A 13,816-nucleotide genomic window follows, 5' to 3' on the forward strand; every position below is an offset into this window, starting at 1 on the left:
TTATTGATGTTCAGGTGTTTACCAATCAATGTGCCAAATTTCACAGCTTTATACCATGATTCCCAGCCAGAAGAACAGATGCAATAAGTGCATCTACACATACATGCTTGGCACCTAATTTCTGCTTTGCCCTCTTTGCTGTAAAATATATGAGCATGTTGGACACTTACCTGTACTTCTGGTATTCTGAAAGGGTGATGGCCAAACCTGGGCCAACCATGGTCCAAATCCTCATACTGAAATGAAGAAAACCAGCACAAATGAGCAAGCCTGGAACATGAAAATATCATCTTCAATTTGAAAAGACAAAAAAGCTGAAAGCTGAAGTGTGCAACTTTGTGTTAAAATCCTTTCTTCCAAATGTGAAAAAAATGTATAAGCAATGTATGCAATGCATAGGGATGCCACACAAAGGGGAGCGCCAACAGGGCCGTTTCTAAAACGATCAAGGAGGACGGCGACCCCCCCATACACCCCCAGAAATGGGTAGTTGCACCTGGTTTCTTCCGAGACAAAAAAGTAAGCAATTTATTTTTACATTTGATCGAAAACTGTAAATACTGTGTCTCTGTGGCGCTATAAAACTCCTCTGTTTGTTTTCAGTGGCCCATTCAGCCTGACACAACAACATCGGCTCAACCAATGCTGTGAGTTGGGGCGGGACTCTCTGTTTGTTAGATCAGCACAAGATGGGGGCGTATTTCACAAAGTTGTTTTGAAAACATGTTTATTTTAGTAACTCAGTTCGGTGGATCTAGTGGCGCAGAAATTACATAGTTCAGCTGTAAGTGCACAGTCTTGTACCTCTTTTTGTCAGATTTTCACATTTTTTTTTGCTTAAAATCAAAGGTTGTAATGTTTTGGTTCACCTCAGAGCTGGTTGATTTAGTTCATGGCTTAGAAGTCTAGATGGCTAAAAATGTGGGTGGGCACTGTTGCTTTCTAATATCTGATTAAAAAATTATGATTTTAAAATGTATTGTTACTGTGGATATTGCTACTGTGGCATAACTTCTAATGAAACCTGTGAGTAACAATGTAAAGACTTACGTCTAAGTCAATGAGGTGAATTATCCTCATATGTGTATCTATCATTGATTCAGGTTGACCTTTAGCCCAGTTTGTGTAGCTGACACCTGTACCATCAGTCCACAAGAAATGCATTTCCCAGGTAACATCATTAAAACCAGTCCACACATCATCCGATGATCCAAGCATGGCAGTAGTAAGAAAAGCTGAAAAAGAATGAAAGACAATTCTTAAATCATGACAAAAAAAGATTCTGTCTTCTGTGTTTGTTTATAACAGGATCACGCTTCATTCATCTCAACCATGCCAAAGCGACATTCCAAGCTGAGAGTACAAAACAATTGCTGAAAAATATCGTACATTTACATATGGCAGACGCTTTTATCCAAAGTGACTTACAGTGCACTTATTACAGGGACAATCACCCCGGAGCAACCTGGAGTTAAGTGCCTTGCTCAAGGACACAATGGTGGTGGCTGTGGGGATGGAACCAGCAACCTTCTGATTAACAGTTATGTGCTTTAGCCCACTACACCACAAAATCCTTAAAAGATAAAATAACCCACAGCAAACACACTAACAAATTAGCACGCTAAGCTATCATAGCATGTAGCTTCTTTTGAACTACAGGTGACACTGTCTCCAAACTACCCTCAGGAAAAGATGTGGATGAACCATAGAAATGTATTTATTATATTGATGCATTTCTATGCCCAGCCTTATTTTTTTGAAAGTTTGTGGACTGATGCCAATTCACAGTGGACGGAGTTACCAGCATGATGCCTAAAATAGAAAACAAACGATGGATGCAATGCAACGTCGCTCGTCAATGCTAGTAGGACAAAAACGCTGAATATCACAGAAAATATACCTTTTATCACGTGATGTTTCCCGTCAGGTTAGGACACGGTGTGACTGTGGATGCCTGTTTATGTTTGATTTACAAATACTCCGTTCAAAAAACAAGGCTGGACATAGAAATGAATCAATTCTTCAGACATGTTTAGTAAGTTCTGTTCTCTGTGTTGTGTTCTGTTGTTGCTATCGCTGAGGAGGACCTGTTTTTAGATAAACAATGAGTTTTTGATTGAACGCCCCGATGTCGCGAAGAGGCAGCGTGAACGGTTGCTCTCCTGGCCTATCATAAAGCGCACAGGAGATTTTCACTAAATACTGTAATACATTAGATTTAGGTTTGTTTCTCACCAAGCCAAATTTACTCAACATATTATATAATCAATAGATTCAAAAAGTTAACAAAAACAATTTGGTAGACATTTACGTTGTTGTGACAAAATTATGTTCAGTTTTGCAGGCTGTTTGAGCTGATTTGATAGTATTGAACTTTGTTTAGAGAAAAATATCCAATTAGTTGTGTCCTACATAGCAGGTAATAATGATGCACAATTAATCTACATTAACATTGTAATTACGTTTTGTCACAAAATGATATCCCATTTTAAACTCTGATTCAACATCCTGAGGGGTGTTGCCAATTCAATTCAAATTCCAACTTAAATTTCCACTCACAAATTCTTAAATTCTGAATTTTACCCAACTTTTATTTTTCATTCAAGACTTGGAATTTAGGTTTAAGGAATGTTGTGTTTTAAGACCAGTGCTGTACCGCTCACCTTGCTCTCGATTACTCTGAATGGACACCAGGTTTCCTCCGTGTGATCTGCAGTGGTCCCGGGCATCATGCCAGGACATCTTTTTGTCAATTAAAATGTAGCACTGTTTGGAAATACAAGTGGACACTGTTAGAAAGTGTAGCGGTCTATTCTTGCTTTTTCTACCAAAGTTGCTTTGTCAAGGACTGTAAATGAAAATACTGTTTTTCAAGTGCTTTGCAAATTAATCGTTCATGGTTGCTGTTAAAATGAAATCTGTGTATCTTCTACTTTTTTGCACTAAACATACACAATGCGACAAGTTTCCAGTGACGTGGAATTATTAGTAGACCACAATTAAAAAAGTAGAGTTCCACAATCCCTAGATTGTACAATGAAATTAGCCAAATTTCTCACTCTGCCGTGGAATCTTGTCCAGTCAGGTGCACAACCTCCTGGTGATTCAGTGGAGGGGGTCATGGTGGTGTTGACAAAATCTAAACTTCTTTTACAGATCGAGGGTAAGGCATTACCACAGTTCACATCATTCCAAAATCCTGCAAAATACATGTACCTTTTATATAATTCATATTTTGTGCAATTTTGACAGAAAATAGAGTTTATTCATAATATAAGAACATTTCATAATGCTAATAAAGCAAACTCTCTCTTAAATTTCTATCTAGCTAGCCAGCTATCTGTCTGTCTGTCTGTCTGTCTGTCTGTCCATCTGTCTAGCTGAACCGAAATCGAGTATACTGCATTTGAATAAGGACACACTTCTCGGTAAGTATATTATTTAGTCAAGTAGTATGAATAGATTCTGGACATACATCATCCAGGAATGTGGGCATTGTCTCATGACCCAAATATATGATGGCTCCTGTTTCACCCTCTGTTCAAGTTGACGAGCCAAACAAGCTATTGTATGTAAGTTTCACATGTTTACGGCGCCATCTAGTGGCTATTTATGAAAAAAGTGGTTTCAATGTTTATATCGATCTATTTAAAATGATGGCAGACTTGTGTGAATAGTGACTCTTATGTTGGGATAAATGAGAGATTATTTTAATAAAGTAAGTGGCAGTAATGATTATATTGTTACTGATGTTTTAAAATGAGTATTTGCTGAATATAAACAACTTGTGCTTGGTTAAAGTTGTGTATATTATTTTATTGAAAATCCCTCTTTGAAATCCATGTACCAAATATGATACAACCGGCTTTTGAGGAATATCTCTCAATCACCATTACATTCATTCCCACCACAAATTTTTTTTAAATATATAAAAAAAAATCGCAGAGCTGTTGTTTTTGATGTGCTGAATTGAACTGTGATACATTTCAGTCCACATTTATAGAACAAGGAGAGGAAGTTGTCATGGTCAAACTCTCAAACATTTGGTATCTCTGAAAAGCCCAACGAGTCCTCTGATGATACCCCAAGATTTAATAGAAAAACTTAAATAACAAATGTCCTACTCAAAAATGAATTCATGGGCCTCAGGAGGATAGTGACCTTTAAAGTCTAATGTATCAAATAAACTTTCCACACAACTCCACTGTGGAATAAAATAAAAAACAGATCTGCTAATTAAGGGGCGCAAAATGTTTCTCAAATTTCTTCTGGCTTGGTTTAGTCAATTCTGGAACAATTTTGTAGATTTTAAGGTGAACATTTGTGGCTTTAATAATAAATAAGACAATATAAGGTTATGGGAGTTTGATGGAATGATGTTTGACAAGTTTATGGTGATAAACATAATGTCAAGTATGATGAACCTATATGTGATTGTGTAATTGGTCCTGCGTCTCTGGCATGTGATGCTAACGAAGAAGCTAAAGGCTACAGCCCCTAGCGTCAGTCCTCTTTTAGCCAGGGGAGAGAGGTTTACACACTGCACATCTACCTACCAGCTGGCATCCGTTACACTCACCCCCCACCCCAAACCTCACTCCCATCCGGGTCACGGCACCACTGTAACCAGTCTTACTCTACCTGCTCTGAGTGGGATTCGAACCAGGGTCTCCAGCATGGGAGGCTGCATGCTAACAAGGAGGCTAAATGCTACAGCTTATTATTCATTTTTATAGTTTGTCTAATGGTACTAAACATTTTCTGACAATTCTTTCATAAGTCAGGCTTTACAGGGTTGAATGTAATGTCTTCACAGTTCCTGTGGCCTTACGGGATATGTGCGAGGACTCGGGCAACCTAATCCATTGGGATCCTATTATTGGCTGATTGTATAGTAAGGAATAATGCATGATTGCACATGTTTGTTTGTCTGTTGCTTTATAGATATGGTGATTGTCATGACCACTGTAGTTTCACTGATATACTGTCATGCTCCATTAGACAGGAACAGCTCTGATAATGAGTTCTTACCCGTATTCATGTAAATGGTCACACAGTTTTCATCATTGTTGGAGAAATTTGGTTCATTTTGATCCCATGAAGTGTATACGACAGGTGAACCGTCCAACCAACTACAAAAAACAAACAAACAAAAACTATAAAATCCAGAACAAAACTGCTAAATGCTAGTTTTGCTAAATTAAACCATGCCCTGCAAACACAACTAAAAGGTGGCTGTTAGATAATTACTAGTATCTTTAAAGTTTGTGTTTATTCTGTCCTAGTTTAACACGTACACTGTATCCTAGACTTTCATACTCACAAAAAAGATTTGTCCAACCCCACAGTCATGCCAATGTAGTACTGAGTCTCTGCTCCTCTAGAAATCTGTAAAACAGCGTCAGTTAACTCTAGTGTTAGGGCATCTAAAAACATATTGGTTCCACTGTAGAATACAACACTGTTTTATCCGGCTCATCATTTGTAATTCGGATTATTTTGCTGGAATAAAGGCAATTAAACTTGACAAATTCCACAGTAATTTACCTGCTTCCATAAAAACTTTCTCTCGGTTTGGCCAGTAATGACGACAAGATCAGCATGGTTTTTCTTGCAAAACATGCGAGCATCTTCCATAGTCATGAGGTCGTTATTAATAAAGTACTGACTATTGTTGAACAGGATCCAGCCATCAGCAGTCTTGTTATATTCCACTGTGGAATAAAATAAAAAACAGAACTGCTAATTAAGGGGCGCAAAATGTTTCTCAAATTTCTTCTGGCTTGGTTTAGTCAATTCTGGAACAATTTTGTAGATTTTAAGGTGAACATTTGTGGCTTTAATAATATATAAGACAATATAAGGTTATGGGAGTTTGATGGAATGATGTCTGACAAGTTTATGGTGATAAACATAATGTGAAGTATGATGAACCTATATGTGATTGTGTAATTGGTCCTGCGTCTCTGGCATGTGATGCTAACGAAGAAGCTAAAGGCTACAGCCCCTAGCGTCAGTCCTCTTGTAGCCAGGGGAGAGAGGTTTACACACTGCACATCTACCTACCAGCTGGCATCCGTTACACTCACCCCCCACCCCCCAAACCTCACTCCCATCTGGGTCACGGCACCACTGTAACCAGTCTTACTCTACCTGCTCTGAGTGGGATTCGAACCAGGGTCTCCAACATGGGAGGCAGGCTTGCTAACAAGGAGGCTAAATGCTACACCTTCTGACGTCAGTCGCTAGTGCACATCTTGAGGCCAGGGGAGAGATGTTTACACACTGCACATCTACCTACCAGCTGGCTACCGTTACACTCCCCCAAACCTCAAAGAGAGAAAATTAATTGTAATGAATGACATAGGCAGTGGTGACTCTTACCCTGTGTTGAAGGAGATGGAGGGGATTTTGGAGTTGTGCCTATTAAAAGAACAGAATCGTTCAAAGAACAATATTATTGCGGTGCCAGTTTCAGAGTGGTTGCCTGCTTGTGCATGTACCATTGGCTTATCAAAAGTCAGAGTACACATCAAAAGTAAATACTGTATATCCAGTAATGCAATTTGTTTTTCTTTTGTGGGCACACTTTGATTATCATAAAGAGCAGCAAGTAACTATTCCTCAAATGAAAACCAAAAATAATTTTATCATCTAATGCAATGATACTCAAGTGTGACTTCAGTATTCAAATACTATTCTGGGTCACTGTATTGATATGTGCATATTCTTGCATGTGTACCTATTGGTATCTGGCAGATCCAGTTATTATAGGCGTCACAATCCCTATCGTTCCACCCGTGAAAAAAGCTTTCAGCACAGTGCTCCTGTTTATTGTAGTTGTTCGGTTCCCCGGAAGACCAGTGATCAAAATCAGTCTGAAATAGATACAGTTTACTAAATCTCTTCTCATTCACAGTCATTAAAGGGGAAAAAATATGTTCAGGTGGAGAGTCATTTATAATCAAATACATTTTGACCTAAATATATGATACATTTCAATGGGCAGATGGCTGAAAGAGGGTGATATTTCATGAGAATACACTCACAGGGGTTTCATCAGACCAAACAAAACCAGCATTACTGTCCAGCGAATTCAAGCCTATCCACAATGATTCCCTGGAAATAAACCTGCAGAAAGAGAACACTAGTACCAAAATAATAGGGATAGTTCATCAAAAAGGATAAATGATTACAGAGTTTTCATTTATTATAATAAGGTATTAAACTATACCTTAAAGTATGAAGTATAAGTAGTATGCAGTATGAAATGCCTTACTATACTCTAAATAGCCCTGTTTTAATGAAAATGAAATAATTATACAGCATTATATCAGTACAAAATATCTTGGTAGTGAGCACTCACTGCATCGAGTGAAATTCTTTTCGAGAGTGAAAGCTCGCCAAATCCCCACCAATGGCTCGACAGAAATCACGAGCTTCAAACCAAGTCTTCTTCTCGTCCTTTTGCTTCAGGTATATCTATAAAGAAGAAAAGTGTGACTCGGGGGTGTCTGTTGGGGTTTTCTTAATCCCAATGTTTATTTATTCATGTTTGTCTTTGCCTGTCTCAGCCTCTACAACTCTGATGCATTTTTCACACCCAAATTTAAAAGCTCACATTACACACATACAGTGGAGTAATTAAAAAACATCGGTCTCGTATTTAAGAAACCCCCTAAAAAAGATTCCAATAATTCATAAATAATACCGTTTACAATATTATGATGAACATACTGTATACATACATATACAGTACTGTGCAAAAGTTCCCCTTCTGTCACTCACTCAACATTATGTCGATGTAGTGACACTAGGGGTCACTCTTGAGAGCCCTGAACACTTCCTGTTCTTTGAGAAAAGGCCAATAACAATTGGTGAGTGGAATTTGTATGCCACTTCCCCGGACATACGGGTATAAAAAGGATCTGAAATGCCCACTCAATTCAGATTTTTCTTCGGAGCCGAGTGGTTGAACTATCAGCGAGCTGAATACTACTGCTGTTCCATTCACCTCTTAAGAAGTGTATGCTGTTGGATATATGGTGCACTTCCAGCAGCTTTCTCTCCTTCTGCACAACGAGAAGTCGCTTTATCCAAAGCGACTTACAGTGCCCTTATTACAGGGACAATCCCCCCCCCCGGACCAACCTGGAGTTAAGTGCTTTGCTCAAGGACACAATGGTGGTGGCTGTGGGGATCGAACCAGCAACCTTCTGATGACCAGTAATGTGCTTTAGACCACTAGCTTAAATGTTTGATGTTGAGTATACGGTTACAATTTGAATTCAGATTCATGAACAGATTCATTCAGACTCAACTCGGACTCAGCCTGTTATGAACTCGGTCTTGAGCCCGACTTGGCCACTTTTGGACTTGGACTCGACTCATCCTCGATTGTTTAAATACTCTGACTTAACTCAGACTAGACTTAGGTGGCCTCGATCCCAACACTAACATATTGTGACGAGGAGGAGGGCGTGGCCGTATCGTTATGGAGCACTGCCGGCGCTGAATCAGCTGATCAGCGGGAGAGTGAGATAAAGGGGCGCCCCAAGACGCCGATTCGAGAGAGAGAGAGACGTACGCGGCCGCACTGCACGTTTGTTTACGTTGGTTTTAAGTAACAATGATTTTTTAATAATGCATTTCCTGCTGGACTGCCAGTTTTACATCTGGCATGACATTGGATTTTTTTTTACCAATTTAGAGACAAGTAAAAAATTGCTCATTTTAAAGAATTAAGGTTAGAGCTAATATGAAGTTTGGGCTACTTTGGGGCTTACAGAAGCAGTGATCTGAGCAAACTTTGAGGCGTTTGTCTTTGTTATATTTCAGAGATCATATTTCACTTTGTGATTCTTTTGATAATCGATCAGGGTTAAAAACTGTTAAAAAAGCTCAAAGTGCCATCAATGTACTATCTTGCTTTTAACTAAACATGCAAAATAAAAAGGCACAGCACATGTTCACAATTTCAGAGAGGAACGTTTGTTGACGTTTACCCGAACGCAATTGTGTGGATCTTTTTTAATCCATTCATCTGGGCAGCTGAGTGGTTGAGTCGTTGGCGGCTCTCGAGTGGTTGTAACACCTTCAGCCATTTTTTTGCAGATGTACTTATTTTTTATATTACAGGCCAGAACATCCCATAATCCTGCTGACAATCCTGTTAACATGGCAACACAACCCTGGTGCTTATCTAGGAGGGGGAATAACAGATGGGTAGAAATTAGACTTTAAGTAGTTTTGTACTTCACTGCTTTTGTGCTGCATGTCATGATTAATACATTTGCTCAATGCAATTAAATAAAACATTTCACAAGAATAGTGTTCATTTCTCAACATACCTGGCAACCCTACATTAAAGTGTGTAAATGTTACTTTATCGCCATTGCTCCATAGAAAGCGGTCAGCTTGTTCGGTATTTGACAAACCAATCCAGAAGTGTTTCTCAGGCCGGAGACCAACAAGGCTAATGAGAAAAGCATTCTCATACCTAATCAAAACCATAAAAAAACGAATAATGTGATATGCATTTAAGAATACACAAAAAAGTATCCAGTCTAGGAAGCAGAGTAATGCTTAGCGGGCCATTTAAAAAAATAAAATAAATAAATAAATAAATAAATAAATCACATGAACACATGAACATTTGAACATCTCATTGTCAGATATGCAGAGAGCACATGGGTGAATCTCAGAATAAAACAATCATACGCATTTTAAACCTAAAATCTGAAGAAGAATAATAAGATTTTTGGCATAGTGATATTATTATCATGATAATTAAACACATTTGTCAAATTGTCATTACTGTAAAAATATCCCATTCATGACTGTAATCCAGCAATGTATGTCATCATGTATGGACACAATTATTTCTATTTCATATTATATTATATTATATTATAAATTAGCATAATTTAAAGACCCTACAATAAATACATTAATGATTTCTACTTAAAATAGTTTACAATGAAAATACTACTATTTATATTATAAAATTAACATTTACAAATATTACAATAATATCTCTGGTTTTAATGACTATAGCAGATTTCACTTTCTTTAGTCTATGTTTAAAATAAGCTTAAATGTTTGATGTTGAGTATACGGTTACAATTTGAATTCAGATTCATGAACAGATTCATTCAGACTCGACTCGGACTCAGCCTGTTACGAACTCGGTCTTGAGTCCGACTCGGCCCCTTTTGGATTCGGACTCGACTCATCCTCGATTGTTTAAATACTCAGACTTAACTCAGACTCGACTTAGGTGGCCTCGAACCCAACACTAACATATTGTGACAAGGAGGAGGGCGTGGCCGTATCATGATGGTGCACGGCCGGCGCTGAATCAGCTGATCAGCGAGATAAAATATAAAAAAATTATATTATAATTTATATTCAGAATATATATATATATATATATATATATATATATATATATATATATATATATATATATATATATATATATATATATTATTTATTTTCTTCAGGTAGCATTAAACATTACAGTAAATAGAACAATATTTTTTATTATTTTTTTTTACAAAAGGCTAAAAACGTTTTTTGTGAGATTACCCATGCTCTGATATTCATGAAGTCTCAAGTCAAGTTACAGCATTTAAAATATCATCTGCATCACCTGTTGGAAACATCAACCAGGTTAGCTCCAGTCTGCTCACATATTTGTTTGGCCTCGTCAAAAGTTTTGGTTTCCATGGCAATATTATAACAGTAAGAGCCATATCTACTCCAGCCCTTAGAACCAAACAGATGACATCATCACTTCAAAGTATAATTGTCACCAGACAAATTGTTTTACTCATTAATACTTTGATGAAATAGGTAAAAAATATGTTTTCTATTTTAAGAATGAAATGAAAAGAGTATGTGTCATGTCGACTCACAGCTTGGCATCCAGGACTGATCACCTCCGGAGCGCCGTCAGGTTTGCTGGATGCTTTCTTCTTACAGATGTAGCCAAGCTCTGTTTCACATGAGTAATCTGCCCACTTTCCCTCCTATTACACAGACACAGGGTCACAATATGCAGTATTGTGTTTAATCAAATTACAAAGTAATTTGTTACTGTAATCTAATTACTTTTAATCAAAAAGTTATGTATTCAATTTTAAATTCTTTTAATAGATTTCAGTAACTGACTTTCAATTCATTTAATTACTTTTAATACATTATAGAGTTATGCTTATTTGTAATATATGATTTATGTAGACAACATGAATTAAGGCCACGTAACGAGTCATTGTGAAGGAGAAATGTGAGGTGCTGAGGTGTACGACACTTAAAATCCACGATCCCAGATCCGGGATTTAAAATGACATCAGTAATAATGTACTTCAAATTTTAAATGTATGCGGAGGAGTTATGAGCTCATATCTGGTACCATTTGAAAGCTTAGAATGTCTACTTTCTTGAGATATGCATCACTTTGGCATTTGTTTTACACTAAGTAACTTTTTTACAATAAATTACATAGTTCCACCCATCAAAAGTCGCGTCATAATTATGTGCGTTTTTGAATACGCATATTTCTCATATCGCTCAAATATGACGCACATGTACAAACCATGTATCAAATGAAAGCTCTCATTGCCAGTAAGAAGTTCCAATATGTCTTTTTATTGAGGTATAATCACATATCTAATACACTTCGAATGAATCATGAAGTATACAATCAACATTTGTAAACATACAAGTGAAATTATTGAATATTTGCCGTGCTACTCGCACTAGACAGCACAGTTAGCCACAAATGCTACATAATCCTTTACTTTAGGTTATTCTCTGCAAAATGAGCCGTTTTTCAGTGTTTTCTGTGGTTGCGTGCCCAAGTAATCCCTCGATATGTCACGCGAGTGCAGAAACACCACAAAGTAATGTTATATGATATTCAACAATCCAGGAAAATATGTAAACATCCGATCCGGATAAAGCATATATTGCCGTAAAGCTTAGACCCTCCGCTTTCCGGCAATGTCTCTCAAGATCAAATAGGCCAATCAGGGGCTGTGATATTGCAGCCTGACTGTGAAGAGATCACTAGGTAGGTGACGTGCGAAAAAGGCCGCGGACACGGCCGAGGAAGGGGCCAGCGAGGACGAGCAGAGACCTTGCTGAAAAGGAATGTTTTTGTTTGTTTTTACTTAGTTGGTTTAAGTTTATTTTGTCTGTTTGTTTGTTTTGTTTGCGGGTTCATGGCATAATCTGATTTGTGACTGGATCAGAATGGCAAACTATAGTGGATTGTCAGAGGATGAAGATATGCAGATGGGCTGGGAAAAGAGTACGAGTAGGAAAGGAGGAGGGAAAAAAGAAAATAGAAATAGTCAGATGACAAAGAAGAGAACATTAGAAGAGGATGAAGAAATTCGAGAAGTAAGGAAAAAGATAATGATGGAAGAGTTTAAGATCATTCTTAAATTTAAAGTGGGGAATGAAATTACATCAGTTAGCCCGATCACTCTTACAAATGGATTGAAGAAAGCGATTGGGGAAATAGAAATGGCGAAAGTGTTGCGTGATGGGAGCCTATTGGTGAAATGCAAAAATATTGAGCAGAAAAATAAAACTATGAAACTGCAATCAGTATGTAAGAAAGAAATAGTGGAGAAAAAAATAATTGGTGAGAAGAGAGGAACTAAGGGAGTGATAACAGGAATTCCTGTAGAAGAGAATCTGGAAGAACTAAGGAAAGTAATTAAAGGAGGAATGATCACAGAAATCACTCGATTGCAGGCTTTCAGAAATGGAGAAAAAACAGATAGTGAGTCTGTACTGCTACAGTTTAAAGATGATGTACTTCCTATGAAAGTGATGGTAGGATATATGAGCTTTAACGTCAGAGAATATGTACCTCCTCCATTAAGATGTTATAAATGTCAGCGATATGGACATACTGCAAATGTATGTAAAGGGAAACAGAGATGTGGTAGATGTGGAGGAGAACATGCATATGGAGAATGTGGGAGTAATGTTACAATAAAGTGTTGTAATTGTGGAGGGAACCACACAGCAGCATATGGGGGCTGTGAAATCCGAAAAAAGGCAGCTGAGGTTCAAAAAGTCAAATTAAATCAGAAAGTAACATATGCAGAGGCTGTGAAAACATATAATAATGAAAGAGAAAATGAAGACATTGGTACGAATAAAGAAGGAACGGGGTCAAAACAGGAAAATACAGGAATGTCAATGGATAGGATAGTGCTTTTTGTAGCATATGTCATAAATTGTTCAGAACAAGCAAAAACAAAAACAGAGAAGATAAAAATCATAGCTTTTTAGGCAGCAGCTAAATTCCTAAACATGAAAGATTTGTCATGGGAAAAGATACATGCTGATCTTAACCATGGAGAAGGGAACGCAGATACAGCTTCTCAAAGCATAACTAAATGTTGGTAATTCAATGGAATGCTAGAAGTTTGATAGCAAATGGATACGAGTTTAAGGGATATATTGATAAACTAGGAAAGAAACCAGATATCATTTGCATTCAGGAAACATGGCTCAAAACTAATCTGGATTTCATTATTAAAGGATATAATACCATACGTGAAGATAGAAGAAATGGAATTGGAGGGGGATGTGCAATATTTATTAAAGAGGGTATAGTTTATAGGAGGTTAAAAACAATACAATAATTAGAGGTAATAGTTGTTTAAATGTGGAACAAGAAAGAAAAGATCAAAGTGATTAACTTCTACAACCCATGTAAAAAACTAGAGAGAGTACAACTAGAATCAATACTGGAGGAGTGGAGAGGAAAAATGTGGGGTGAAAAAGAAGA

The 13,816-nt window shown here is 37.4% G+C and overlaps 1 protein-coding gene across 1 annotated transcript in view; it reads right to left on the reverse strand.

Moving 5' to 3' along the window:
- LOC127617077 (macrophage mannose receptor 1-like) overlaps positions 1-13,816 on the reverse strand; it is a 39,007-nt gene that overhangs the window by 11,014 nt on the left and 14,177 nt on the right. The window contains exons 9-23 of the mRNA XM_052088961.1: positions 10,920-11,033; positions 10,655-10,770; positions 9,351-9,499; positions 9,006-9,202; positions 7,367-7,482; positions 7,050-7,131; positions 6,743-6,878; positions 6,385-6,423; positions 5,548-5,714; positions 5,324-5,388; positions 5,032-5,132; positions 3,060-3,199; positions 2,664-2,766; positions 1,051-1,235; positions 171-236 (exon numbers count right to left, since the gene is read on the reverse strand). Of these exons, the coding sequence (XP_051944921.1) occupies positions 171-236; positions 1,051-1,235; positions 2,664-2,766; positions 3,060-3,199; positions 5,032-5,132; positions 5,324-5,388; positions 5,548-5,714; positions 6,385-6,423; positions 6,743-6,878; positions 7,050-7,131; positions 7,367-7,482; positions 9,006-9,202; positions 9,351-9,499; positions 10,655-10,770; positions 10,920-11,033 (1,776 nt within the window). The remainder of the gene's footprint in view (positions 1-170; positions 237-1,050; positions 1,236-2,663; positions 2,767-3,059; positions 3,200-5,031; positions 5,133-5,323; positions 5,389-5,547; positions 5,715-6,384; positions 6,424-6,742; positions 6,879-7,049; positions 7,132-7,366; positions 7,483-9,005; positions 9,203-9,350; positions 9,500-10,654; positions 10,771-10,919; positions 11,034-13,816) is intronic.

This window comes from Xyrauchen texanus, chromosome 2, assembly GCF_025860055.1.
Source record: "Xyrauchen texanus isolate HMW12.3.18 chromosome 2, RBS_HiC_50CHRs, whole genome shotgun sequence".
NCBI classification, from domain to species: Eukaryota; Metazoa; Chordata; class Actinopteri; order Cypriniformes; family Catostomidae; genus Xyrauchen; species Xyrauchen texanus.